The sequence below is a fragment of the Calypte anna genome, chromosome 3 (assembly GCF_003957555.1).
Source record: "Calypte anna isolate BGI_N300 chromosome 3, bCalAnn1_v1.p, whole genome shotgun sequence".
Lineage (NCBI taxonomy): Eukaryota > Metazoa > Chordata > Aves > Apodiformes > Trochilidae > Calypte > Calypte anna.
This window is the reverse complement of record NC_044246.1, coordinates 60,312,594-60,340,085: the sequence shown is the minus strand read 5'-3', so window position 1 is coordinate 60,340,085 and position 27,492 is coordinate 60,312,594. Positions and strand designations below refer to the sequence as shown.

At 36.2% G+C, this 27,492-nt stretch overlaps 1 protein-coding gene across 1 annotated transcript in view; it reads left to right on the top strand.

Moving 5' to 3' along the window:
* ENPP3 (ectonucleotide pyrophosphatase/phosphodiesterase 3) overlaps positions 1 to 26,703 on the top strand; it is a 33,399-nt gene extending 6,696 nt beyond the window's left edge. Inside the window, exons 5-25 of the mRNA XM_008499310.2 lie at positions 269 to 329; positions 2,129 to 2,226; positions 4,844 to 4,923; positions 5,497 to 5,616; positions 6,804 to 6,913; positions 8,160 to 8,225; positions 8,977 to 9,049; positions 10,301 to 10,409; positions 10,572 to 10,700; positions 12,213 to 12,244; positions 14,233 to 14,360; positions 15,806 to 15,872; positions 17,795 to 17,882; positions 18,741 to 18,910; positions 19,051 to 19,102; positions 19,851 to 20,005; positions 21,395 to 21,527; positions 22,021 to 22,098; positions 23,507 to 23,639; positions 25,273 to 25,429; positions 26,418 to 26,703. Of these exons, the coding sequence (XP_008497532.1) occupies positions 269 to 329; positions 2,129 to 2,226; positions 4,844 to 4,923; positions 5,497 to 5,616; positions 6,804 to 6,913; positions 8,160 to 8,225; positions 8,977 to 9,049; positions 10,301 to 10,409; positions 10,572 to 10,700; positions 12,213 to 12,244; positions 14,233 to 14,360; positions 15,806 to 15,872; positions 17,795 to 17,882; positions 18,741 to 18,910; positions 19,051 to 19,102; positions 19,851 to 20,005; positions 21,395 to 21,527; positions 22,021 to 22,098; positions 23,507 to 23,639; positions 25,273 to 25,429; positions 26,418 to 26,591 (2,213 nt within the window). The 3' untranslated portion in view covers positions 26,592 to 26,703. The remainder of the gene's footprint in view (positions 1 to 268; positions 330 to 2,128; positions 2,227 to 4,843; positions 4,924 to 5,496; positions 5,617 to 6,803; positions 6,914 to 8,159; positions 8,226 to 8,976; positions 9,050 to 10,300; positions 10,410 to 10,571; positions 10,701 to 12,212; positions 12,245 to 14,232; positions 14,361 to 15,805; positions 15,873 to 17,794; positions 17,883 to 18,740; positions 18,911 to 19,050; positions 19,103 to 19,850; positions 20,006 to 21,394; positions 21,528 to 22,020; positions 22,099 to 23,506; positions 23,640 to 25,272; positions 25,430 to 26,417) is intronic.
* The last annotated feature ends 789 nt before the right edge of the window (positions 26,704 to 27,492 follow it).

Sequence of the window (27,492 nt, the reverse complement as noted above, 5' to 3'; positions counted from 1 at the left end):
TTTCTAATCTATTTTGTATGTTTGCTTGTCTGTATAGTATATGTGCTTTGGTTTTAACTTCAAATTGTAAGCATTAGCCCTTTTGGGGTTTGAGGGCCTAATGGGTTTCACTAAAGGTTTTCTAAAGGTATCTTCAGCCCTAAATTTCTATAATTCTGTATTAAAGCAGAAAAATTACCAGAAATAACTCTAAAAAGACCAACCAGGAAACTTCTTCATTTTTTGTGTGGTTTTAAATGCTGACTCAGTATTTTCAATTGTCCTCCAGGTGAAATACCGTGGGTGGAAGAACCATGTGTATCACATGAAACTCCTCAGTGTCCAGCTGGGTAGGATAAAATAATTTTGTCTTCTTAGCAAATAAAATCATTGTAATGGTCAGAACTTATCCAGTGGCCTGAAGCAGGCCTTCATGAGGTTTTGATGATTACTGAGAATAAGATTCCTACCCTGTGGAATATTACATAAAAGCAGTTTGTGGCTAGAAATGTTTTCCTAAAACCTTTGTCATTTTGTTGCATATTCATTTATCATTTACAGTTTAGAGCAGAGTGCAGGAGTTCAAATCCAGACCAAAAGTCAATTTGCAAAGACCTAGAAAAATTGCTAGAGTCATCTCACGCTCATCTATAATGAATTGTTCATAGTCCATTTTACATTACAATATTGTATTGTGATAATTCTGAAAAATCACCTTATGCAAGCCATAATAACTTTTTAAAATCTGTGATTGCAGTTCTTTATCTAAGTAACAGGGTTGGTTTTTTTACTTGAATTATCTGCGGGAAGAAAGGTGTGCTGAAAAGGAAACTATGAAAGTAGCCATGTATCTACAAGTGCTGAAACATGCTAATTCTGATGTCCTCCTGCAGGTATTTTGCTGTTTGTGCAGTACTGCAGAATCCAAAGACAGAGGCTAGGCAGAAACACAGTTTAATAGTTGTTCTCAAAGAAAAACAGATTATTTTCTGGTTCAGTTATGGTATTTCTGATGCTATGCATTTTCTGATGTTTATGCCACTAAAGTGGCAGTAAACAATAAAATTGTAAAAATAAAGCCTTTAGTATTGTGGCTTCTTCATGGGTTAACAAATAACCTGCTGAGCTAACACAGTTTCATAGGACAGAGCTTGGAAACTAGTGGAGAAGGGTTTCTTTAAGCTACTATATACAGTTCCATTTAATTTCAGATTCATATCAGGAAGCTTTTTTATACAAACTGCTTTTATACAAACTGTGTATACCAGTGTACTTCTGTGTTCTGGAAAGACCACTGTGAAAGAAAAGAAAATTGAGACAGTGATTGCCATGTTGTGTGAATATACAATTTTTAAAAATAGTTATCACTCAAGGTATTACTAAAAAACAAAAAATGTTTTGGAGTCAGTCAGTAACTTTTTTTTCAGTAATTTTCTCCCCCAGTAGCAGCTGCTGAATTCCTTTTGTAGCTTTGGGTTTAGTTTGCCGGGGGCCTTGAGGCAAAGAAGTGTTCTCCAGCTCCCTGAAAGCTGGGGAACTTGAAAGATATAATACAGCAAGGACATGGAGTGCTTAGTGATGTCTTCACAAAGGAAATGTGGTGAGGTAAGGGGTTAGCACAAACCACTTTCCCAGCACTGCAGGCAATTGAACTTAAGTGCTTGCTGGGTGACTGCTGTACTTCTACAGTCCTTGGGCAGCTGCCCTGAAAGATATTTTAACACTAAGAAACAAGTGACAGAATTCAACTATTCATCACCATATACAGAGGTACTTTGGCTCTTCAATAGTCTGGCCTTGTGTTTGAATGCTAGTCTGCAGCATTTGTATTTTTGTGTGTGTGTATTTGTATTTAAAAGATTAACAAAACCCTGTTTCTTTTTCTAGGTTCTATGTATAGTAAGTAGCTTGCACTTTATTCTTCCACTGTGGTTTTTGGTTTGTTTTGATATGTTTTGTTTTCAGGAGGATTTTGTATTTGTTGTTAAAACAGAGTTATTTGTTTATCTCATACTGTAATATTAATTCTGGGAAATACATGGAAATTATGGATCATGCTTTTAAAAGGAGAATTTATATTGTTAAAGGTGTTAACATGTCACTAACTCTGCAAAGTCCTTTGTGATGAGAAACTCATATTTTTCTGTAGGTTTGATCTGCCACCACTAATCCTTTTTTCAATGGATGGGTTTAGAGCAGAATACTTACAAACTTGGAGTTCTTTGCTGCCAAATATTGAAAAACTCAGTAAGTGTTTTGACTATTGATTTTAGAAGTATGTATGCTATTTCTCCAGTCCCTTTTTGCTTCAGCCATATGTATGTGTTGCTCCACAATAAGAAAATCACAAATCAGGTCTCTCTCATAGTTATATATTTTAATTATCTATGTCCTGCATTAATTATTGTATTTGTGTGCACAGCAAACATGACTTTCTTTAACAAGGCCTCTCATGTTGGTCAGCAACTTTTCATTAAATAAATAGTTTAAAATATACATTCAAATATGGGTTAAGACTGAAAAAAGTTCCAGAGAAGGATTTCCTGCATTCTCTGTATGTCATAAAAAGATTTAGCTGATAAGGAGATCATTGAAGTAGAATATGAAGAGAATCTGCATAGAACATGAAAATAATATTACATATTTAAAAGTACAGCAGTGAATATTATTATATGAGACTTAAATGCAATGTAATTTACGTATTAGTATAATTTAAGATTCTGATATGATTTCAATAAGGTTCAAGTAAAAGTTTCCCCGTATTTCTGGATATTGGCAGAATGAGAGGAAGCTAAAGATCCTTAGCATGTGCTGTAAAGGGTGTGAAAACTGGCACCCATTAATATACTACATCATTAAAATTTCCTGAATATTTCAGAGCTCAGCTCTCAAGGTTCTTTGTACCTGGGCAAAAAATATGCACATATGTTCATCATTCATCTCTCCTCAGCAGTAATAGTCTAAATTGACAGAGTTCCTATCTGTTATGACTATACCATATTCTGTTTCTACTGTGCTCATCTGAAAACTTCACATGGATGTTACAAAATAGTACATTTACTGAATGTTTAACAATCTTTCTTTTGTTGATAATGAGGGTACCAGAAACCTGAACTTGAAGCAGTGTGCAAACTTGGCTTCTTGTGCAAGTATTTTATTCTTTGAAGTCATTCTTTCTTTGGAAGGAACTTGATTCAGTCAAGAAACAGTGCATGCAAAAGTCAGGGTTCGGTTTCAGTATTTTGAAAGAGGTGAAAAGTAAATGTCACATTGACAAAAGGTGTGAAAACCATGTTACATGCACATTTCCAAGAAATACTTCTAAGCAAGAACAGATCTAACTCAGTATTACTCCTATTTGTGGTCAATTTTAACAATTGCTTATGCACATTTATTCTTCTCAGAAATCTACAGTGGAAAGGAAAAGGAATTTCTTTTTTTGCAAAAGAAAAAAATGTAACCCTGATTTATAGCATGGAATATTTCTTCTTTATTAACTCTATTAACCTAGGTTTTTCTATAGGATTATTGAAAATAGCTCTTATGGAATATGTACACTATGAAAGCAGCTCCCTCAAACATTCAAGAGAAATCCATAAAAAATATCCATTTTCCTGATTTTCTCAAATATTTGTCAATTATTCAGCTCTTCTTTTAACACTCTTTAAGCCTTTTTTCAGTACCACACTGGAACAGTTTTGTTGAATGATTTCAGTCTTTAACTGTTTAGCTGAAGTTGTTAAGTTAAACTCAGTTTCTGTTCCTTGACTGAAGCACATCGAAGTACAAAGTGTGTTCGAGTGTGAGTCAGATAATCATTTGACTACACCTTAATACAGAACTGTTTCTGCATGTGACTTAAATTAAGAAATGGCATTAAGGCATCTTCCAATCTTCACACTTTTGTTTTGTGGGTAAATAAGTTGGATAATACAGTGGACTTAAATATTACAGATGTTCAGTTGTGGTGACTGCCTTAGATTGCTGAAAAGTGATGCAGTGTTTGGAGATAAAAGTAGAACACCTTCGGTGGGTTTCACTCCAGGGCAGGATGCCTACATTTAGATATGTTTTTGGAGGTGTCTGCTTGTGAGATGTCACCATGCTCATTGTAGTCTGTGTGTTTGTGGTTAGCACAGCGTGTACAGTGCATCTTGAGAGCCTAGAGAACAAGTCAGCTCAGTCAGCAGACAGAGGGTGCCACAGGACAAATTGCTGCCTTAGTGTGTTTCTAGTACACTTCAGCTACACTTCAGAGTGCTGTGGTGAATCCTAGGTAGCCTTCAGCAGCTGTTGCAGGAGAATGCAGGACTCCTGGTGATCCTGCATCAAAACTATCAACTGCAGATATCTTGGATATCTAAGGGTATCTCAACTGGCACCAGACTCCAGATCTCAAGCTACTGAGTCCTTCCCATGCACCTGGTCACCAAACAGTTCTGGGGAATATCTTGCCTGGGTTGACCTGAGGTTTCAGTCTCCTTGTGGAAATGTGTGTCTAGTGCCATTTTGGGTCTCAGAGGTATTTGGGATGCTTCTGTGGACTGGCAGACAAATAGATGGAGGAGTAGCATCTGAACTCCTGGCAGGATCATTGAAAATGTCTCAAATGTCCCTAGGCATCTAGGCTTTAGGGAGCTGCACTGAGTGTCCAGGGCCTGTTGACTGCAACAGGAAGGTAGGCCTAGTTCACAAAGAGACACCAAAACATATGTGTCTTAATTTGGAGTCACATTTCGTCTCTAATACCACAGCTACTGTCTGTGGTAATTTTTTGTTTGTTTGTTTTTTTCTTTTTAAGAGTCTTAGTTTTCAATTGAAAAAAATAACAGCAAATTTATATTAATTCAATGATCTGTTGCAGAAACATGTGGCACACATTCAAAATACATGAGAGCTGTTTACCCCACAAAAACCTTCCCAAACCACTATACTCTTGTCACAGTAAGTGAGAATTTGTTATTTTTCCTTTTCATTATCTGGACAAAATAGAAAGGATTTTGTGGTGCTGGGCTTTTTGTGGGACAGGGGAACTCAAGTTACATGAGTAAGAGAGATTTGCTGAGGTAGTGCATGCAGGCATGATCTGTGTGGCTCTGTATAGGTATGTTGGCTGATTCTGGCCTCTGAACTGGGGATTCTTGATCTCTGTCAGTCCAGCTGAATACTAAAGAGTATGGGTAAGGACACAGCCAGTCAATGAGCGTGTGTGTTAGGATGGGTTTCACAGCTGATGCATAGCCATGTGACAAATATAATAGAAGATACTTAATCTGTAGTGCATCAGGTATTAATTGGGCTGGGGAGAAATGAGGGAAACTCAAGGGAATTTGACAGGCACGCTGAATGACTTAATGAATTGGAATCTGATGATCTGAGTTAGGAAAGCATGTTCTGTTTCTGTGATAAAACAGTCTCAAAGTTGTTGCAACACTGCAACAATGTGCATTGCAACATAGTTTAGGCTTCATGTGATTTCAATATTAATATTTTTTAATTATTATTTTAATTTTGCAGGGATTGTATCCAGAATCTCATGGTATTATTGATAACAACATGTATGATGTAGACTTGAACAAGCATTTCTCACTTTCGAGTGAGGAAATGTACAAACCTTCATGGTGGAAAGGGGAGCCAGTAAGTTTATTTCTTAACATGGTATTCCTTTGTCTACAGTGGTTCATATGCCATATTATAAAACAAACCAAAAAGAGATAAAATGCAAAGCTGTGTGATATATTTGTGGTATGTACCAAAAATGCTGCAGGCTTCATATTATAGCTTGCTCACAAAATACTTTGCTGTTTATGAAAGTAAAGGACCTCTTAAAATGTTAACTGTGACTTAAAAATTTCACTTAATGTGTCTGCTAGTAAAAAAGACTTAAATAGTTTGGCTAGTATTGGAATGGAACTCTTGCCACAGGAAGGCATAGTAAATTTTTTATATGGTTTTATTGTGGTTTTTTGTTGTTTGTATTTGAAAACTATCTACAATATGAAATCTGAAATTCTCCTTTCAAATTATACACAATTACAAATGCACTTACAAAGTCCATGCAAGGAAGGAACTATCAGAGAGTTTAATTCCAGCAAAATGAACTTAGATATATATGTGTGGCACATTTCGTAAAAACCTCCCATCATGATTGTCCCTATGGTTATGATTAATATTACTCATCTACGAGAAATATCAAGCTGTAACAATGTTACAAAAATATAAAAAATACACACATTTAAAATGCTATATCTACTTAATATACATTTATGTATTTATTTATGCATGTGCATATATAAAGACATACATGCGTGTGTGCCTGTGTAGTCATGTTTATAGTATACTCAAGTACCCAGGTTTGGGTGCTATTTTTTCATGAAGGATTCTCTCAGGTTTGTAACAGAACCACAGATGTACTCTTGAGAAGAATGGAAATATGCCCTCTAGGCCATGTAACTTGAATGGAATAGAATAATTTCAGTTAGAAAGGAGCTATAACAATGGGATAGTCCTAATGCTTGACCACTTCAAGGCTGACCAGAAGTTAGTTATTAAGGGCATTGTCCAAATGTCTCTTAAACACTGAGAGAATGAGAAAACCCAAGAAATGGCTTCCATGCTACTAAATTTTCTTCAAAATGTGCATCTAGAAAACAAACCTCAAATCAGATGGGATCATCAAGCAACTGTGTGATATGTGAAAGGAGATAGAAAAATGCATGCTTGCAGCATATTTCTGATTCAATAATGTACTTCTACATTGCTGATCTGAGGTCCTCCGGTGGTATAAATACCATAAAATAATTTGTTTGTATCTTTACCCATAGGTCTGGCTGACAGCTATGTACCAAAATTTGAAAGCGGGTGCATTCTTTTGGCCAGGCTCTGATGTTCCAATTAGTGGAACATATCCCACCTTGTACCAGAAATACAACGGGTAAGTTTTTGTAGGGCTTGTAGTAAATTCCTGTAAATTTTTTCAAAAGCCCAAATGACAGTTGAAGGTAATGAAAGAAAAGTTTTTTTAACTTACAAGATTTCTAAACCAGTCTGAGGGATAAGTGCCATGTTACATCACCCTGGTTTTGTCATGGAACTACCTATAGTAGCTGAGATTTTCAAAACCATTTAGGAGATTCACAATGTTAACTTTAAGGGGTACTGGATATTGTCCTCTCCTAAACAATTCTGGAAGTGTCAACCAACTGCTGACCACAGATAACCACACGTAAAATCTACACATACTATACAGCCCTTTAGAAATACTTGTACTTGAGAATAAGCTTTCAGATAACCTATACCTTAAGATAATGAACACAAACTTGGAAGCTGTGGCCAGAGGATAAAGAAGGCAGAAAGTAACTGAAGACAGGATGGTGGATAGGGAAGATACTGAAGGAAGATGAGTTCTATATCAATTCCCTTTAGTCTTGCTTGCTGTATGATAATGTGTACACTGCTGCAGAACCATAGTTCTGTATATTTTCTCCAGTTTCTTGTGGAAGGCATTGGTATTAGTAAATTACATCAAATTTTCATTATTATTTTAGTAGATCTGCTATGATTCTTCATGTTTACAAAGATAATCTAAAGCAAATATTTAACTGTAAGTCCCTATAGGCAGTAAAAGTTTTGAAGGAATGTGTAAAATGGGTACTCAGAAAACACCAGAGTACTGTAGGTCACTAGCCTAAAGCTTCTCCATGACTTTGACAGAAGGCAAAGCTATTAATAGGTGAATTCCTTCATATGACATAAGGCATGACCTCACAATGATTTTTCTTCGGGAAAAATTACTTGCTTGTAAAATACAAAGCTCAAAGGTTTATATATGCTGAAAAGAATGAAATTCATTCTGACTTTACTTCAGATTTATGCTCTTAACTTAAAATATCTTTTTTTTAAAATTTTTTTTTTATGTATTTAATTATATATGAGTATTCCCTCCAACATCATGTTAGTGTTTGCAAAATCAGGATCTGCCTAATTTGCCATTAAATGTGAGCTACATTAAAACAAAAATGAAGATAAAAATGGTTGCTGCTGCCTTATTAAAATGCATAATTCTTGAAAAACAAACCTGTGACTTTAATATATGGCTAAGAGGGTGGACCCTTAGTATCTTGGAATTAGGAGGGATAATCAGAGAAAACTTGTTGACTTTTTTTTTTTTCTTTTCCCAGTTCACTTGCATTTGAACAGAGAATTTCAGGAATATTGAAATGGCTTGATTATACCCAGTCTGAGAGGTAACACTTAGTAATGATCTGGCTGGTTAGTGAGACTGTATCTTAGTAAGGCTTTAATACTTAGCAGCTGAAATTTCTATTGATGTGTGTGATACATGGAATATTCCTCACCCTTTCAAATGATAATGTGCTAAACTTAAGCTGATTCTATAAGTATAGCAAATAATTTTCAGGATAATATTGTAGTTAGAAATATCTAAATAATGTCTACTTAACTGATTTATTTATTACTTTAAAAACCCCAAACAATTTCAGACAGTAATTCAGGACAAGAAGTAGATGTCAGTACTGCCTGTGATGCTCAGGTTTCTGACATATTAACAAGTGAAATATTTTTAATGATAATTTATTATGAAATTCCTGATATATTTGCAGTTAGGAGATATTCTCTAGAGCCTCACTGCCTAATTAGGAAGAGATCCCTTAGGTGGTAGTTCAATTTTAGATCTCAAAAATGAATAGCTTGCTCTGTATTCTGAGATCTGAGTGATTTCTGTATACCAATTTAATACACTGGAGACTTCTTTCCTGAAAATGTAACTTTACATGGTCCATGTTGATTAATTACAAAACTCAGAGGAAGTAGAATGACAACGGTTTCTGTATGGAGTATTACTAAGTTTTAAGAAGTTATTTATAAATTGCTTTTAAAGTTGCAGTGTTTAATTTATTTTTTTTAGTGGAAGGGTTTTTTTGAAATGCTGTCTTCAAATTCTCATAATATTGCACTCTTTTTTCTTTCCAACTCCAGGCCTGATTTTTACACTTTATATATTGAAGAACCAGATCACTCTGGGCATGACTTTGGACCAGTTAGTGCTGGTGTAAGTAGTTTTTGTGTTTTTTCTTAGACTAAATTGCAGCAAAAACGGTGCTCTACTATGAACTTAACCAATTTATAAAATTGTGGATATAGTGGATAAAAAATTACCCTGGCAGTTCTGTGAGATTTTATTAAGAACATTTGCTTGTGGTTGAGCCCATTGTTATGTTCCAACACCGTGTGTCAATCAAAATTTCCGTAAACCTCACAGACTGGCAGAAATAATTTCAGATCATCCCTATTTTAATGGTTTTATTTAGACAGAACTTAAATTTAGTTGCCAAGAGATACTTGGAAGCTTGCAGCCTGGCAAATTCTCAGAACTGTCTTTTATTTATTTCTAACACTGTACTTCAATGTTTGCTAATTTGTAATCCAAAAATACTGTGGCAAGAAGTTCAGTCTTTAGGAGCTTAGGACTTACAATATCAGCTCCTTCCTGGAATGTTGTTTAAAAATGGTCTTCAGCAATGGGCCTTGTAGAGAAAAAGGGCAGAAGAACTGATCTTTGTGGGATGGTTTAGGCTCCCTAGCTAAAAAGGGAGCTACCATTTCACTTTGTATATAAAACCTTTCAAAACCCATTACTGTATGTGTAACTCTGCATGCCAAATGTTCAAGAGAGTGCAGCAGAGTTTGGGAAACAAGAAACAAGAAGGGCTCAAGTGCTCAGACATGGTGTCCTAGGCTCAGCTGGGTGTCACCCTTGCTATAGGACTGGAAGGCAAACTGCAAGTCAGCTGCACCACCTGTGGAAGAGTCATCCTCTGTCAAAGGCTGTGGGGTGGGTTGTGCTGGATTTCTCCCATATGATTTCCGTGTATATATGAGAGAAGGGCACTGTGCCTTTTTGGATGCTATGCTGGAGTTACAGCTAATACATATGTGTAAATATTTTTGAAATGCTGCTTATTGTTAATACAACGACATGTTCAAACCACCACAAAAATTGTATTTATTTTATAGATCTAGTAACTTGCATAAAATCAGGAGTGAGGATCAAATTTGATTGGCATGTGTTATTTTCTCAGATAGTAGAAAACCATTAATTGTGATTTTTTTAAGTTGCATGTTCTGTTGTAGAGCAGTAGAACTCTGCACATTTGTATTTTAATGGAAGAAGAAAAGATATGATATTAAGAACCTGAAATCTGACATCAAAGCTCACTTTTCTCAGACTTTGGTGATTGCATTTAAATGAAAACTTGAAATCAGAAAGAAAAAAATCTAATGAGTCTGGTTTATCCTACAGGTAATAAAAGCCTTACAGCGAGCTGATCAAGCACTGGGGATGCTAATGGATGGACTTAAGCAAAGAAACCTGCACAAATGTGTAAACCTCATTGTTGTAGCTGATCATGGTAATGTTTCTAGTTTTTTTTTCAATATAAATATTACTTAGCCATCATTTTTTTCTTCTGTGTAATATGAGTGCTTACTACTTTTAACCTATTTGATAATTCACTTTCTCTTCCTTGCCATATATTTTATATAAAACCAACTGTTTCTATATTGTTCTTTAGGGATGGAGAGGACCTACTGCAGCCAGTTGGAATATATGACTGATTACTTCAAACAGATTGATTTCTACATGTATCAGGGCCCTGCAGCTCGCATACGAGCAATGAATGTTCCAAAGGACTACTTTAATTGTAAGTGTGGCCCAATCCTGGGATTTCACAATCAATATAACAGGAAATAAATAAATAGATTAAAAAGCAGATAAATAATTTTCCCTCTATATTTATTTATCAGTAGAGTGAACAGCTTTTGTTTTCACTTAACCTGGCTTAAACCTCTGCTGGGTTTCTGTATTGTTTTAGTTTGGTTTTTTTAAATATTTTTTGTTGGTTGGTTGGGTTTTTTGTTTGTTTTTTGTTTTGGGGTGGTTTTTTTGAGCAAGAATAACCCCTTTAGGTGAAACCGAAGGTTACAAAAGCTTGTTACAGGCTCCTTTTTGCATTTTCTTGGCAAGTGGAAAGATGAAGTAAATCCAGTTTTATTGTTTTGAACTGGAAGTTCAGGTCTTTTGTAAGTGTATGACTCCTCACAGATTTCTTGTGCAATGTTGGCAGAGCCAGTCCTTTTGAAGCAAAACTGCTTCTAATGGTGTGTACAAAGTTATGGATTCTGAATCTTAGCTCAGTGGGATCCAATCCTTGGTTGAGCCCTCTAGCTAGTATCCCAAAAGAACACAAAATTGAAACCATGTGAGCTGACTCTGGCTCCGAATAGATACTATACTACCCAACTGGAAAAAAACCCCATCCTACCTCTCCCCCCCACACCCCAAAAAAAAAAAAAAAAAATATCCAAAACTTTTTGTGTCATAGAGAAGAATGAAGAGAGGTGCTCTATGGAAGTGCTCTATTTAGTGAGTTTCTAGAATGCACGAAGTATTCTTACAGATATCAAATAAGAACTGGGATCCCATTGTACATTTATTTATCTTTCTAATTGTTTTTATATTTGTAGGCACAATGCTTATGCAATGTAGAGCAGACCTTCCTTGGTTTAAGCAGAAGAAAAACTAAGTCAGACAGGAGCACAGTAAGAAACAGAGAGAATAATGATGTTTTGTATGAGTCCTAATCTCCGTATAATTGCTGACTCATTTCCTCTAGTGATATACTTTTCTGAAGCAATTTTTCTCCTGTAATGTGCTTAGGTTTGGTGTTTAGAAAGCTAATGTCAAAAGGCTAAAAGCACTCTTTGAAAATGCAGGAGGTGAAAGTGCTAAGACAGACTGGATTTTTCTCTGGGACTGCTGCTGAAAGTGGAATAAAAATGCTCCTGTACAGGTCCAGTATAATAGAAAAAAAGACTATAATTCAAACAGAGATTAGGTGGGAGAAGAAAATTTTGTTCTGATTATGTGTCAGATTTTGGTTTAGACAATCATCACCGTGGTGGTTTGCTGTCTCAGTGCAGCAGTCTCTCTTAATGTACCCCAAGTGCAAAGTACTTCCACAGGTTACTAAACTTACACTCAGTTACCATTGGTAACAACATTCCTATGTGTGGAAGGTTGTGGTTGCCATAATTTTCACAGACTAATAAAGACATTCAATTTTACAGAGAAAAAGCATGTTAAATTTTTTCTCTTGAGGCTTTGAACCTTCAGCTCTTTGAATGCGTGTTAACTAATCTTTTCTTTTTAACAGTTGACTCAGAAGGAATTGTTAAAAAACTCACAGTAAGTAAATATGCTCATAATTTTCCCTCATAGTTCCTCTTAATAGGTATCTGAACAAAAAGCACAGTTTGTGAAAAATTGAGACTACAGTGCTATTTAAAATATTTTTTTCATTTCAATGCACCATAGGAGGCAGTTCTGAAAGTTATTCAAAGATGATGCATACAGGGTTGCCATGGGAGATCTCTGTTCAGAGCAAGAGTTTTCTGTACTTTACTTTGAAAGAAAAGAAGTGGCTGATTTCACATGCAGAAAGTTCTTTGTGCCATTGTCAGTTTGTTTTCTATTCTGTGACTCCTCCCAGTGATAGTGATAGATAGATGTTCTGATACTTTTGGAACACATGCTCTCAGCTTGGAAGAATTCTCAGCTGCCTCAGCCGAGTATATTTCTGGTAAATTACCACTAGAGGTCTTCCTGTAACCTGTTGAACAACTCAGTTATGCAATATTATATGTAGCTTTTGCCTGTCACTGAAGTCCAAAGGACAGGGAACATGCTTGTGTAAATTTTTCTTCATTCTGAGTACCTAAGGACACACCCTTTATTCCCCAGTACCCAGAGCAGAGAGTGGTACAATATCAATGATTCAGAAGAGCAGAAAGAGCTTTTTCAGAGTTACATCTCTACCCCACTGTATGATGTGGATCGTGTCATATCAAAGTGCATTAGTGTAAGAGGAATAGCATGATTCGAATGTTTTCAGTCCCGGCTGAAACTGCAGCTTCTGTTTGTTATGGAAATGAGACTTTTCTTGCAGAAATAGGACACTTCCTCATTCCTCTTCAGTTCATAAATAACTAGAATTTATGTATTTTGTCCCTTTAAAGTTCTTAGAACAAGGTTTTGAGGCAGAGAAGGGAGATGTATGTTGTATATTAATTGTTAATCAATGGGCATAAAGTGTTGTTATATGGTGAATTTCTCTACTTTTATCTATAATTAAACTATGCTTTGTAGAATAATCTCCTATCCTGGACTATGAAACCCACTTAATCCTTATTTTTCACATTCCTGGATTCCACTATGCATTTTTGATGACTCTCCAGGCAGGCTTACTCCCATTCACATGTTAATGTCATTCTGTGCAGAGTATATAATTCTAGTACTTAAATGCAAAGATGTTGGATCAGACTCCAAGGGTGTTATATTTTATATTGCCTGTGTGATAGAACACATCTGCTTCCGTGGCTTACTCAGCTTCCTAGCAGCTCTTCCCTCAGCATTTCAGATGTTCTGTGTTGTCCTGCTGCTGGGTTCCTGATCACGAGCAAAATTCTGAAACTCTGCCATGATGCTGCAGCCAGCTGGACTGGCTCCTGATGTCCATATGCAGTTAAATCTTTGCAGTATTGTCATATGAATATCATTAGGCTCTCATTGCCAAACTGATTCATAGCATGCCTGCTAAGACAACAGTTATATTAACACATTAAACGTGGATGTAAAATTTAAGGCCTTTAGCTAACAGCTGAGCACTGGGCATTTACACAGCATCAGAGTACCCGTGCACGTTTTAGTTGCAAAACCCTACACTGGGCTACATTATGTATACTTGGTTTTCTGTGTTATTTAATGAGTGGTAAAGTCATAGAAGATGGGAGATACAAACTGCCAGGAGAGTTTCTTTTGCAGAGTGTAATCTTATTCTCTATCTATACTAGATAGCAGTGGCAATAGTATGGGTGTATGGACTAAACGTTACTACTAAATGTCTTTCAACCCTAGGAGTACTTTTACCACAGTATTTTTGACCTTACTATACACATTATAGTGGTGTATTTTCAAAGAGTTCCAAAAAAAGCTGCTTTTCCTTCTATTGTTTCTTGGGCCAAAAATGAGATCTGCAGGTAACCTGTGAAGCTATCTGTGAATAATGTGCTTTGTGCTTCCATTCCTATCACTGAGATGTTCATGATAATTTTGAATGATGGGTTTATTTTTAATACTGAGCAAAACTCTTGACTGGGCTCTTTCTTCATGCACAGTGTAAAAGATCTCCTCAGCACTTCAAGCCTTACCTGACACCTGACTTGCCAAAGAGATTCCACTATGCTAACAACATTCGCATTGATAAAGTTCACCTTTTGGTGGATCGGCAGTGGCTAGCAGTGAGGTAAAGTAACGTTGTGACTGGTACATTTTTTATCTCGTTCTCATCCTTTTAATGTCCTTCACAGATGCCTGGTTTCCTGCTCTGCTTGTTACATTTCCGTGTTTGTGACATTGAGAATCTTAATGTGAGGGAAAAACCTTGTACCTAAAGCTGAGATTTTTATTGTTAGCGAATGTCAAATCTTAACAGTCTAATAATCATAGTCCAGAGCAGATTTTTATGGAAGAGGAAGAAAAAAGAAAATAAATTAATACTATACAGAAAAATTCTCAAATATAACAGCTATAATTGTTATGCAAAGCCTTCCCAGTATCTAGCCCTTTTTCACTCCACTGCCCTTTAGGGCCCTAAGCTTGGTGATTTCAGTCTAGTCCATATGTGAATATGGCTGGTAAACAGCATAGTGAGTCCTTCTTCAGAAAGGAGTATGTCTGTGTTTCTTTCTCACTTTGTAATCTAAAGGGGGTCCTTCCTCTATATATGTGAACACTACAGCTTGCTCATTCTTCACTGGCCTGCAAGTTAATATTACAACTCAGTTTGCTAGATATGGTGCATCCTACATGTGTTTATTCTCTTTCTTACCTCTAAATTTGCTCAATTGTTGCTCTATTTCCTTGACTCTTGGTGTGTTTTTTAGCCTTAGGGTCTGCATTCTACACATAACTATTTGTTTTCTGTATACAAACTATGTCTTTGCTATGCAAAGATAAGCTGATAAGATAACAAATTAGACATAACAACTTTGTCATGGCAAAAAATTGCTATAAGAGCTAAACAATAAAAAAATAGCTCCGACCAAGTCAAGAGCAGTTCAGACAAGCCTTGGTCCTGACACTTAGAAAACTCAGTGCAAAGCCTGGTGTTTACTGACCTACAGTACACTAGTAGGAGAAGCATGAGCCAACGTGAAATTCTGACATGTTATTAATTCTATAAAGCACACACACATCCATATCTCTCCTTCACCCTATAGCATCCATAACTAAAGTGCACTGTCGTGTAAGGCAAAATCCTTTCCAGTCTTATTTATGTTGTTCCACAGAGGCTGCTGGCAGAGTTCTTCCATTATAAGTTTTCTATTAAAACACAGCTACCACAGAACATAACTGAATTCTTCCTAAGCAGATTAAACTAGTTCTGAAACTTGTTAGCTAGGTGAAGGCTTCAGTTCAAAAATAGCAATTTTTTTCAATTTATTTTGAAAACATTGATTCTCTGTACACTCAATACCTACCTAGGATAATTTATTTCTGTCTGTAGCAATATCTGTTACAGGAGAAAGAGATTTTCACTAAAATGAACACTGGGTGAGCAAATAGTACTACAATATTATGCCAGATTCAGTTCTTAAGACATCCGGAATCCAGAGACTAATAATGACTGTTATGAACTGGTTCTATTTGTGCCATTTTTATTTTCATGTTATAATGGTTCTTCCTTAGGGACAGAAAATACACATCTTGTGATGGGGGTAACCATGGCTATAACAACGAATTTAAAAGTATGGAGGTAAGATGATTTCTATTCAAGTCTTGCACCTTCTTATATAGAAAATCATGATGTGCTATATGAACCACAATGTACAGAACATATGATAGTCTTTTATTCTGTGTCAACCAGATAGAGAAATTGTGACCACGTTTTCATATTGCCTGTCATTGATGTGTATGAGGCCTGCTTCCTTGGAATCTTGTAGTAAAACTTGTCTTGGCTCACCTTAACACCATGGAGTCAGATGGACCACAGTAAATGGGACATACCATATGGAGCTATGGGGTACTGAATTCTTCCATTCCTCTGCTGAAGCAATGACTGAAAAATCTCCATTGGCTCTGGAAATTCAGTTAGGCACCTGGAAATCCATATGTGCAAATAAACGATTTCATTGTCCCTGCTTATCTTATAAGACCTAGTCTTATAGTCAGAGCAAAAAAAAGTCATTAGCATAACCTGTATGTTAGCACAGCCTGTATCACAGTTTCATCTCATTTTCACTTCCATTTACAGTGAAAATATTTTGAAGTCTTGAGCTTCTTGGTTTTTCTTGTACTTTCTGTGATGTGAACCTTTAGGTAATGTCAAACATTCCACTACTAATCCCATATTTTGTGCCTAAGGCTCAGATTCTTCCAGACTTTCACAACCATATTAAGCCAATAGGTCAAAATACTGATCAGAATGGTGCTGAATGTTTGTATGGAAAGAAAAGGTAAATTCTAGTTAACATGGATACCTTGGTCACAGATAACCTTAAGCTGGTGACACCATGACTGAGGAATTTTTTTTTTCTGTATAAGGGAGCAAAATGTCTTAATGTTGTCTTTTTAAAATAAAAGTTCTTTTACTATTATGGGAAAATAATAGTATCATTGTAGAACAGATCATTGTCCTGTTTAGTCACATTTTCTCAGGCAGCTCAGGAGGCTTATAACACAGTAGAAACTGGTATGAGACTGTAAGTAGCATGAGTGTTCTGCTGCAGTAGTTTCAGAACCCAGCAAGGTCTGCTCAGCACTACATTGTACTCTTGGTGATACTAATACAGGTCTCTGCTGGGCTTGGGATCCATCTCTGCAGTTCCCTTCTCCTTGCTTTAGCCATGTGTTATGGTCCACTCTCTGGTTGATATAACTTATCATTTGGATCCCACAAGAATGAAGTCCAACCACAAAGGGTTGGGTGCAAATAGGAAGTTTTATTTGGTGGACAGCGATGTGAAGTGACCTGGTAAAGATTTGGCGAGTCTGTTGAAGAGAGAGGAAGAAGGAGATAAGAGTGTCACCAGCTGAGGATCCCTCAGCATCCTGAGGATCCCTCAGCATCTCAATGATCCTTCTTCCTGGGGTGGTGGGCCAGTCCTAGGCAGGCCAGCAGTCTGGTCCTAGGTGGCATCGAATGAATGCATCGGTGTTCCTTGTACAGCCCGGAGTTTCCAATAGGCTCTTGAGGAACATTTGAGAATGCAGCATATATTAAAGCAGACAAACCCCAACTTGCCTGCAGTGCTTGTATTTCTGGGTCAATATCAGCCTTTAGATAGGATCTGTGGGTGTTGTAACTCTACAGTTGTTGAAATGGCATTTGTTACTGACTGTTGCAATGGAAACATAAAAAGGTGTGAATCCGAAACACAGCAAACGTACACAAATTTATGCAAAGTATATATCAAAATATTAAGGAGCTCCCCCACCCCCTGATTAATTAAGTAGTTTAAAGTATACTGAGAAATTAATTTATGTTTTGTATTTTTCCTCGAGTTATATGTAATGGGCAAAATTTGCCTTCTTTACCAGAACAGTCCTGTATTTTAACTTTCAGGACTGTGAAAAGACTGTATTTTGTTGCCTTGTCCCTGTTTCTGTGAAATGGAACTATGTTGGTTTTGAACTGGTATTCCTTTAAGTAGCAACTTTTGTTTTATTACAATCTAGGCTATATTCTTAGCACATGGCCCAAGCTTTAAAGACAAAACAGAAGTGGATGCTTTTGAAAACATCGAGGTTTACAACCTCTTGTGTGGTGAGTAGAAACAATGCAGTCCTTTAGAGGGTAAACCTTTAAAAAAAATTCAAAAACAATTGAATTGTCAAATGCCAGTGTTGGAGGAGCTCAAAGAAGAGTAACTGGAAAGTCAGTCAACTAATTTAGAAGCAAAGCACTGAAGCCTCTTTCTTTACAATGAAGCCTCTTTCTTTACTCTTTCTTTCTCTTCTTTACAATGGTAAAAATTAACTGCCAGAAATTGTTCTGCTTTGAAGGATGTTTCTGATTGCAGGAGTCCACTAAAGGATCAGAGCGCTCTCCTGCCACAGGAGCTTGCTGCTGAAATGGTGCCTGTGGAATAATTTTGGGATTAGAATCTTTTAAAGAGTTACTACTCCTACTCATAATTTAAGATTAACAATTGCAACCCCAGAGTGAGCAATTTATTTTAGTTTATTCCTCAAATTAAACTAAATTCCTCAGAATTTAGTTTATTTTTAGTTTATTCCTCAGAATATGTGGATTAAGGCATCACACACAAATGCAATAGGCTAGTGAGCTTCACTGTGTAATGCATTTGCAATCACGTTTGTACTTAGCATTAAATCATCTAATTTTATGAATGCTATGGTAATGGATAAAACTTTATCAACAGTTCTCAAACACATAATTACCAAATCTCAATGCAGTAGAAGATAGCAATGAACCTTCATACCTAAAAACTTGCAAGGTGATGTTACTAGCACTTTAGATAACCAAACAAGCTATTTCTACTGTATTTAGAATGAATGCATAGGAAATGTTTAGAATTGGAAGAGCAATTATTTTTTAAAATGCCATTTTTGTCCTAAAATACCTTCAGAATATGTTTGCACATTTCAAATGTTTCAACAGATTTGCTCCATATTACACCAGCACCAAACAATGGAACACATGGCAGCCTAAATCACCTCTTAAAAAAGCCTTTTTACAATCCTTCACATGCAAAAGAAATATCATCCCCTTCTTCATGTCCAGTTACCCATCTGACTCCCATAGAAGATCTGGGTTGCAAATGCAAGGATGTAAGTAGAGGCTTTGGAATCTTTTAATCATTTTTGTTAAATGTGTCATGTTTTGGTTTTGTTGTTTTGGTTTTTTTTGTTTCTTTCTTTGTTTTTCAAAGCTATGGATTAATCTTGAATGATTCCCTTATATTTTACAGATATCAAATGCTTCAGCCCTGAATCAAAGGTTAAATCTCACCACAGAAGAAAGTAAGTAGCAAGAAATGAATAGGATAGCAATACTTCTAAATCTATACCTGGCTTAGATTTTATATTATTGGTTTCAGTGAGAACTTTTTTCAATGCTAATTGCAAATTATAGTGAAGCAGGAAAGCCAAGTTGAAGCATAACTATTTTTTCTCTGTTCTCATTTCTTTAAAAATTATAATTGATATCATTACAGCAACATCCATGCATAGGAACCAGATCTCAATCCCACTAAAATTTTGGAAAAAAACATAGGTTTCAGTGGTTTTAGAGAAAGCCTGAGCACTTCCAAGCTATTGCCATAACTCTTCTTCTCCTCTTCATGATTATAATTTTTCTTTCTCTGATAAAAAATTCCCAAAGATAATTCTGTGTGCTTTTTTATGGGGTTTCTGGAAGTTTTAGGAAGCATTGAAATGCTTCCTAACCTAATAAGAGGTAAACTTCTCTTCACTGGCAAGAAAAGTTCAAAAGATTGCATTGGTGTGGAATTGCAAAGAAACAAGAATTTCTAAGTCTGCGATACTACACTGACATGTGCATCTTAAACATAACATGAAAACTTATTTTCTAATTTTTTTTTTATTCTACTCAGAAGCTAAGACCTTAAAGAAACAGATACCCACGTTTACTGTTGGTTTTATTTGTATTTATTAATGTTTTATTTTACATTTTTTCTGTTCTCTTAAATCTTTGTTCCATCCAAAATAGTATAGAAGAATGAATCAATAATTATTGCTTGAATTCTAGTAAGGAAGGCAAACTTGTATCATTTGCCATATGGGAGACCCAAAGTTCTTCAGACAAAAACCACCTACTGCCTTCTTTCCCATGATCGGTATGTGAGTGGATACAGCTATGATATTTTGATGCCAATGTGGACTGCATACACTGTGAATAAGTCTGTAAGTTAACAAATACCCATACTCCTCTTAAATTTGTAATATAATGTATTGAAAATGTGGTTCATGGATCAGGAAACCTATTTAGGGACTGGTTGATATCATGTGACTGAGGCCCTTACGTGTGAAAACAAAAAAAATGTCTTTAACATTTAAGTTTCAACAATCTTATTTATTTTTTTAAAAAGTGGGAATGGCCACCTAAGAGAGATATGAAAGTTATGGAAGAAAAAAGCTACTGGTAAGCTGGATCTATTAAGCCTGCTCTGCACACTGGTTAAGTTGTCAAGGCAGTGCTCCAACTACAGTCCTGAGGAAAAGTAGGCTGTGATTTCTAAAATCAGAAACTTTTAAACTTCCCTTATGAATATCATGATCTTTTTCCTATTAACAAACCTTTGTAAAATTCTGAGCGAGTTTGTACTGATGCATATTTCTGCATGTTCTGTTTATTTGCTCCCTATTACATTATGTACTTTCTGAAAAGGGTGATTATGGCTGAGTGAACCTCTGAGGATATGTGACTGTGGAATAAATTGTTTCAGTTTTAAGGGTCAGTTAACTAGCAGACATTCACGGACATAATTCCCCCTTTAGTTTGACCTCTTTTCTAAGTTGCCCTGAGGAAAAAATTGTTACACTGGTTCTTCTGTCTTAAGACAGCTGCAATTGAAATCTATATGATCTTTTATTCTATCAGTACAAATACAGGGAAATTATTTTAATGAAATATATCCTGCTAGAATGTTAATATTTCATAAAGTTTTAAGTCATACTTCCTACTAATTCTCCACAATGTGGGTAAAGGATCACACAACCATAAGAAGGCTTGTAAGTGTCAACAAAGATTATTTTTATTTCATCATAGAAATAAAGGTCTGCTCTTACAGCTTACTACAGAAGTGCACTACCCTAGTGAAAACCAGTTACTGTTGGCAGCTTTTTTTACCAATTTAGTTTTCAAAAGACTAAAAAGTCTCAACAGATTCTAATTATGGAGAAGGTGTCATCTGATGCTAATATGAGGTGATAGTGTCACCTTTATGTACTAGCTGCTTTCCAGTAGGATGTGACATCAAATTTGTGTTTCCAGAAATATGTAGAAGAGACAAATGAGTCAAGCTTGTCACCTGCTTTTGCTCAAGGTGTAACCTTCTTCTGCTGCTACAATTTTACACGCTGCATAAGGATTTCCCTGAACTGACTAAAAACAGAACTAGAGGAACAACACTAGGTAGAAAACATCAGTGTCTGTTGCTTGCAGTGACCTGATTCACTGTGAAAATAGGAGAAGATTCAATGAAGTCTGTTCTAGAAAGTTAAAACCATACAAAGCAATGGGTTAGCCACAGCTGTGGGTGTGATACTTTTTTTTTTTTTCCTTTTTCACAGGAAAACACATCTCTTCCTCCCACTGTTTCAGACTGTCTGCGGGCTGATGTTAGAATCCCTGTTGCTCAGAGCCAAAATTGTTCCAAATACCCAGAAGAGCTGACCTTCACCCGCAGTTTCCTCTATCCTCCCAGTGAGTATAGTTCTTTTTATAGCCAGAGCTTAGAAAGTCTTAATCAGCTGGATGTGGGTTTACGTTTAAACATATACCCAAACACCAAAACAAACTTCTGCTTCAGCATGTTGGGCAGAAAAAGCTTTTCAGTGTCTGTAGACTGACCAAAAGCAGGACTTGTATCTAAAATTTTTCAGTTTAGAACATTTAAATTTTTCTTTAAAAAACTGAAACAACTTGAATGTGATGAAAAGTGATTGGAAAAATATAAAGGGTTGGAGTGACAGGCTATCATGCTCTGCATGAAGTTTCATTTCCTACTGTAAAATCTGATAATTTATTAAACAGATTGCACAAATAAATTTATAGATAAATTTGCTGTAGGATCACACACTCATGCTCCATTGTAAAATGTAATTGAACTACATGTACCCACTAATTATAGTGGCATATGAATCAAATTCATCTTTGTGTAGTATTTCATGGATTTATACTTTGTTCTTTTATACAGACTTCAATTCATCTGCTGATGAACAGTATGATGCCTTACTCAACAGCAATATTGTTCCCATGAATAGAAATTTCACAGGTAAGCTGCAAAGTTTTGATTAATATTGATTAATTTTCTGGAATTATGGTTCTGGATTGGATAAAGCTATGAAAAGGACTTAAGGCATTGATGCATAGCCTGCAGTGTATTGAGGTCTTGTGCAAATATATTTTAAAACTGTAAAAGTAGATGTGTGAAATTTTAAAATACACTGATATGGGTTAATTTTTTTTTTTTTGTAGTCTTATCTGACCTCTGCTAAGATGTACCTGTTTAGTTTTGAATTTTCTCTTCCCCTCTTGTGTGTTGTCCTAACATGAAATGAGAACTGTCAAACTCTCCTCAAAGTATCTCCTTAAAGAAGTGGTCAAAATGAATAAAAGTGGCACTTTGTCTTTCCTTTTGCAAGGTCTCAAGAGAAAACAGGACAAAGTTTCTGAACAATGTCCTCATACAGTGCCTATTCTATCAAGCAGAAACTCAAACCAGATAACCTTTGGATATTTACTTCAAGCAGGAGTTTCTACTAGACTAGTGCAGTAAGCTACAATAACTCTTTCCACCCAGTCCAGCTCACATTTGTTCATTATATTTTATAAGAAATTTTCTACAACTATATATTGTCCTATTTTACTCTTAGGCCAAGGCTCATTTTCTTAGATGAAGGATAGAGAGAGGACTTGTTTAAGGAAAAAAATGGAGCAAAAGCAATGATGTCACTACCTTTCTAATGTATTAGGATGTCATTGACATTCACTCATGTCAAATAAAAAGCACAGATCCAGAAAACCTAAGTGGCTTTAATCCTTCAAGTGAATCAAAGACGTTATAAAAAATCCAGTTCTCCAAGGAAAACTCTATGAGAGATTCAAACTTAGAAAAAGTCATTCTAGACCATAATCAAACCCTCGGCTCCACAACCCCATCTTGGTTTTTTTGTTTTTTTACATGATAGGTATAAATATTTGAATAATCTCACTAGTTTATATCCTACAAATTGTGTTTTCTCAAATTACATGTATGAAACAAGCCAAATTGCCTAGTGATATTTGACATGAGTTCTGTAGAGTTAGACTAACTCTCAGGTGGTAAATATTCCTCTGGGAAAGCCATTATCTCAGTCCCTACTGATGGGCACAGTTGCAGATGATAGTGGAAAGGCCAGAAATGAATGACCTCTCAGCTCCAGAACTGTAGTTTAATCTTACAGTCCAAATATATTATCTCCATTAGTGCACTGCACCTTCCTGCACTGTTCTTTCAATGGTGAAAGAGAGTATGTCTCTTCTGATGAAATCCATATTATGTGAAACAAAGAATTGTTCTTACAGGCAGTTTAGTTTGGAACTTTTAATTGTTCATCTATAGTGAGTGTTCTATGTTCTATTTAATGGTGAAATAACTTCAAATTTATATTAAATATGCTTATGTTCTCTTTTAATGACAGTCATATGGGACTATTTCCATAATGTGCTTCTTCAGGAGTATGCTAGAGAAAGGAATGGAGTGAATGTTATCAGTGGACCAGTCTTTGATTACAATTATGATGGCCATTTTGATACTCTTGATCAAATCAAACTGTAAGTACATGGAAAAGCCATAAACCAAATTACACATTATATCCCACTGTACTTCCACACATATTATGTGGAAAATTTTTTTTCTACTCAAAAAAACCAAGAAATAAATATCATGGAGAATGGAGTATTTCCTTTAAAATACTACATCCAGGGTTACTCATACATCAGCAAATACTCTTGCAAAGAGATACATTTTTGTAGTAGCTGAAGGCCAGGTAAAGAGAAAAAAGATTTGCAGTTACATGTATTTCTATGTACACATTCACATACAGAGACAGATATCTTCCCAGGCTTATGCCTAGATTTTTGGACCTCTGTAAAAAGAAAAACTGGGAGACTGTCTGACATCTAAATATGCAGAAGGTATGTGTGAGGATCATTTTCTCGCTTTTGTGTTGTGCTTACTCACCCGTGTGTTGTCTCAAGCTGATGTATTTTATCAAAGATCAGATTTCTGTGCTTGTCTTCACTGAATTATATAACTGGGAATGTGACATTTAACATTCCCAAGTGGTGGCTCTACGTAGATAAGGCTCTTGTCACTTGGAGATCTGACAAGTTCTAGGTAGATTTCAGTAAGCTCTGGTACCATAACAAAATAGATTTAAAAATTCATCTGTGTATAGAAACAGGAATAAGAGGAGACTTACATTAAAAAGCCTATAAAAGAGAAATATAAAAGATAAAGACCAATTATTTATGTTCAATGAATACATACAGAAATAGGAAAAAGAACTAAGAACAAACAACTTTGATTGTTCCAAATATAGAGAAAATGCCTTATGACAGTAATGTAGTAGAAAAGTGCTGGGAAATTTGTACAGCTGAATCTGTCACTGAAAATGTTTTATTCATGACTAGACTTAATACCACATCTGTCAAAAATGGTTTGAGAATGGGAAACTCAGCTCTGCCACGAAGTAGGAGGGTGGAAGGGAGGAGAGACTAGAACTTCCTTCCAAATGGAATGCTGTAATACCCAGTCAACCACATAATGTTGTCTACAGTTTGGAATAAATAGGTTTTATTCAGCATGGCTAGTCAGTCATACAAAGTAGCATAATGATTTCAGTGATGGTGTTTTGTTGAATACTGAACATGCACAACAAATCTGGGAGGCTTTCAGCTGCTCATAAATTTTCACACAAAAGTGGCCGTGTTCACAGAACAGCCAGAAAAGGGTTGCAAAGACATTTTCAATCAGGTGTCCTAGGCTGGTTTCTATAGAGCATAGCCACAAGTCATCCTTCTGGCTTTTCTTGCTGGCAAGGAACCAGAAGCTAATTTTCTCATAACTCTTCTCCAGTTCAGTTTTGTGTGGTTGAAATTCTTAATGTAACGAAGGGCAAATACAATTCCTCTGCCTCTCCCAGATGTAGAGATCTGGATTTTGGTTTTGGCAAAAGAGAGTGTTGACCATGTAAGCAGTCCTGTTGGTTTCAGCATTACTGCTTGTAGCAAAGGCTAGTGGAGGCTATCTATCCCATCACGTATTTATTTCACTTATAAAATAAATAAAAGTAATATAGTAGTGAAAGATCTATTCTGAGGTATGTTCTATAAAATACTAATGACATCTGTCATTTTAATTCTTGGTATCTAGATAAATCCCATAATTATGTTTGGTTTTTAGGCATGTCAATGATTCAGAAATCCCTGTCCCAACTCATTACTTTGTGGTTCTGACCAGCTGCAAGAACAAGTCCTATACACCACTAAACTGTTCAGGCTCCTTGGATGCTTTGTCTTTTATCATTCCTCATCGACCTGACAACACTGAAAGCTGTGCTGTAAGTATAGTTCTATGCTCCTTTGTGCCACTGGGCCGTTGTGAACTGATTCTCAGTGGTACCCTGTCATCTGGAGAATCTTTAGGAATCTAAGTGTTTAAATAATTCATTAGCCATGAGTTGAGATTAAGTTGCGACCTAAAGCAATGAGTAGTAGAAGAAGCTTCAGGAGAGGTAGCTGGAAACTAATGAGCTGATAGGAGGCAAAGAAGAAGAAAGGAGGATTTGATAAGAGGACTTGGAAATGCTGTCACCTAAGCAGAGCAATGGTTCTGCAGTTGAAATTCATATCTGAGTTAAATAAAATCTATTCTTACCACCAGGAGTGTATATCTCATGTTTTTCAGCAAATAAAATAATGGAGCAGAGTGTAATATGTATTGTTGAGCCGAGTGCTGTTCCATAAACTCTGGAATACAAAAAGTTCCTCAGCTCAGTGTGTGTGTTACAAAGTCTCCCCACATACAAGTATAGCTGTGCACACTTGAGCTGACCCTCAAAGCAATAAAATTGTGTTTATATACTTTATTTATAACTTTGAAATTATAGCTCCAGGCAGGTGCAAGCCTGTGCTGTTTAGAAACAACCTGAATGTCTCTACATTGGTGGTGTGGCTAATCCACAACTGGCCAGAGGTGTTCTTGGTAGTCAAGAGTTGACTGAATAAACAAAATAAATAATTTGTAGTCTTTATAATTTAGAAATCAGCATAAATTATTTCTAAAATTTAGCAAGAAACCCCAAATATTGTTCTATTTTATATTCATTGTGGGGAGGTGGGGGGAAGGAATATTAACTTGATTCTGTTTAAATGAGATCCCTAAATGCAAGGCTGCAAAGATGTCTAAGAAAAACTGAAAGACATTTTATCAACTGGAAGCCTTTAGTGGATGAAACCAGTTCAAACATTACTTATTGTCTAACATCACCACCATCAAATAACAGAGCATTTTTTTATGTGTTTGAATATTGTTGTTTGTTTTGGCAGGAAAATAAGTCACCTTCTGAATGGGTTGAAGAAAGACTTCAGGCTCATTCTGCACGTGTTCGGGATGTGGAGCTCCTGACTGGGCTTGACTTTTACCAGGAAAGAGAGGAACCCATCTCTGAGATCTTAAAGCTAAAGACATTTCTGCCAGTATTTGAGGCTGGAATTAACTGAGCATCTGTTAAAAAGAGTGTCAGTGCTTGGAAGGAAGCAAATTTAAGTGACTAACTTTTCCCTGCCGAAGTACGTAGGAAACATGACTACAGCTCATCTGCAGGGCAACACACTTAAACCAGCAATTTTTTTTTTTCAGATTTGTGTTCTTTGGTCAAATGGTCTGTGCCAAATGAATAAAAGTTACCTAAAGTAAATTAAATTGCCATCAGTGAATCAGGCCTTCAACGTAGAGAATATTCTATTAGTAGTGGTTTGAAAAAAAACTGCAAAAGGGATATGTTTCTGTAGTGAAATGAGGCAGCCAGGTGCCACTAATTACCACGTAGTGGGCATGAACTTGTGTTAAGCCCACCTGTGCCTGATTAGGGTGGGCCCCAACTGCGCATGAGCAGGATTAGGGGGCCAATAAAAGGTGAGGCCTGAAGCACAGGCTCAGCTTAGTCCTGAGCAAGCCAGCAGGGAGGTTATCTGTTCTTGGAGCAATAGCACTGATCCAGGCTAGTCAACCCTGAGGACTATAGGCTCAGAGCACCATTCGTGAGTCTCTGCTGGAACACCTGGTTGGACCTTGAAGCGCAGTTCCCTAAAAGAGGTTCATCTTGCTACATGTTTCATAGTAGGGAGACCCCAGAATTGTTAAATCATGACACCATCTACTTGAGCATGGAATAATATTGCATGCTGCAACAGTGTGGCATCTAGGCCTGTCCATCTAAATTGGAGGAATCTGTTAAAATGCCTTACTTAAGAATACCATTGATTTTTTCACTGCATAATAAATCATGCCCTAATCTACATAATATTAATTGAGGCATGTAAATCAACAAGTCTAGAATCATAAAATTAATTTCAGAGATAAGAAGAAACAAGGAGTTTCTTAAGAGTATAATATTTGGTA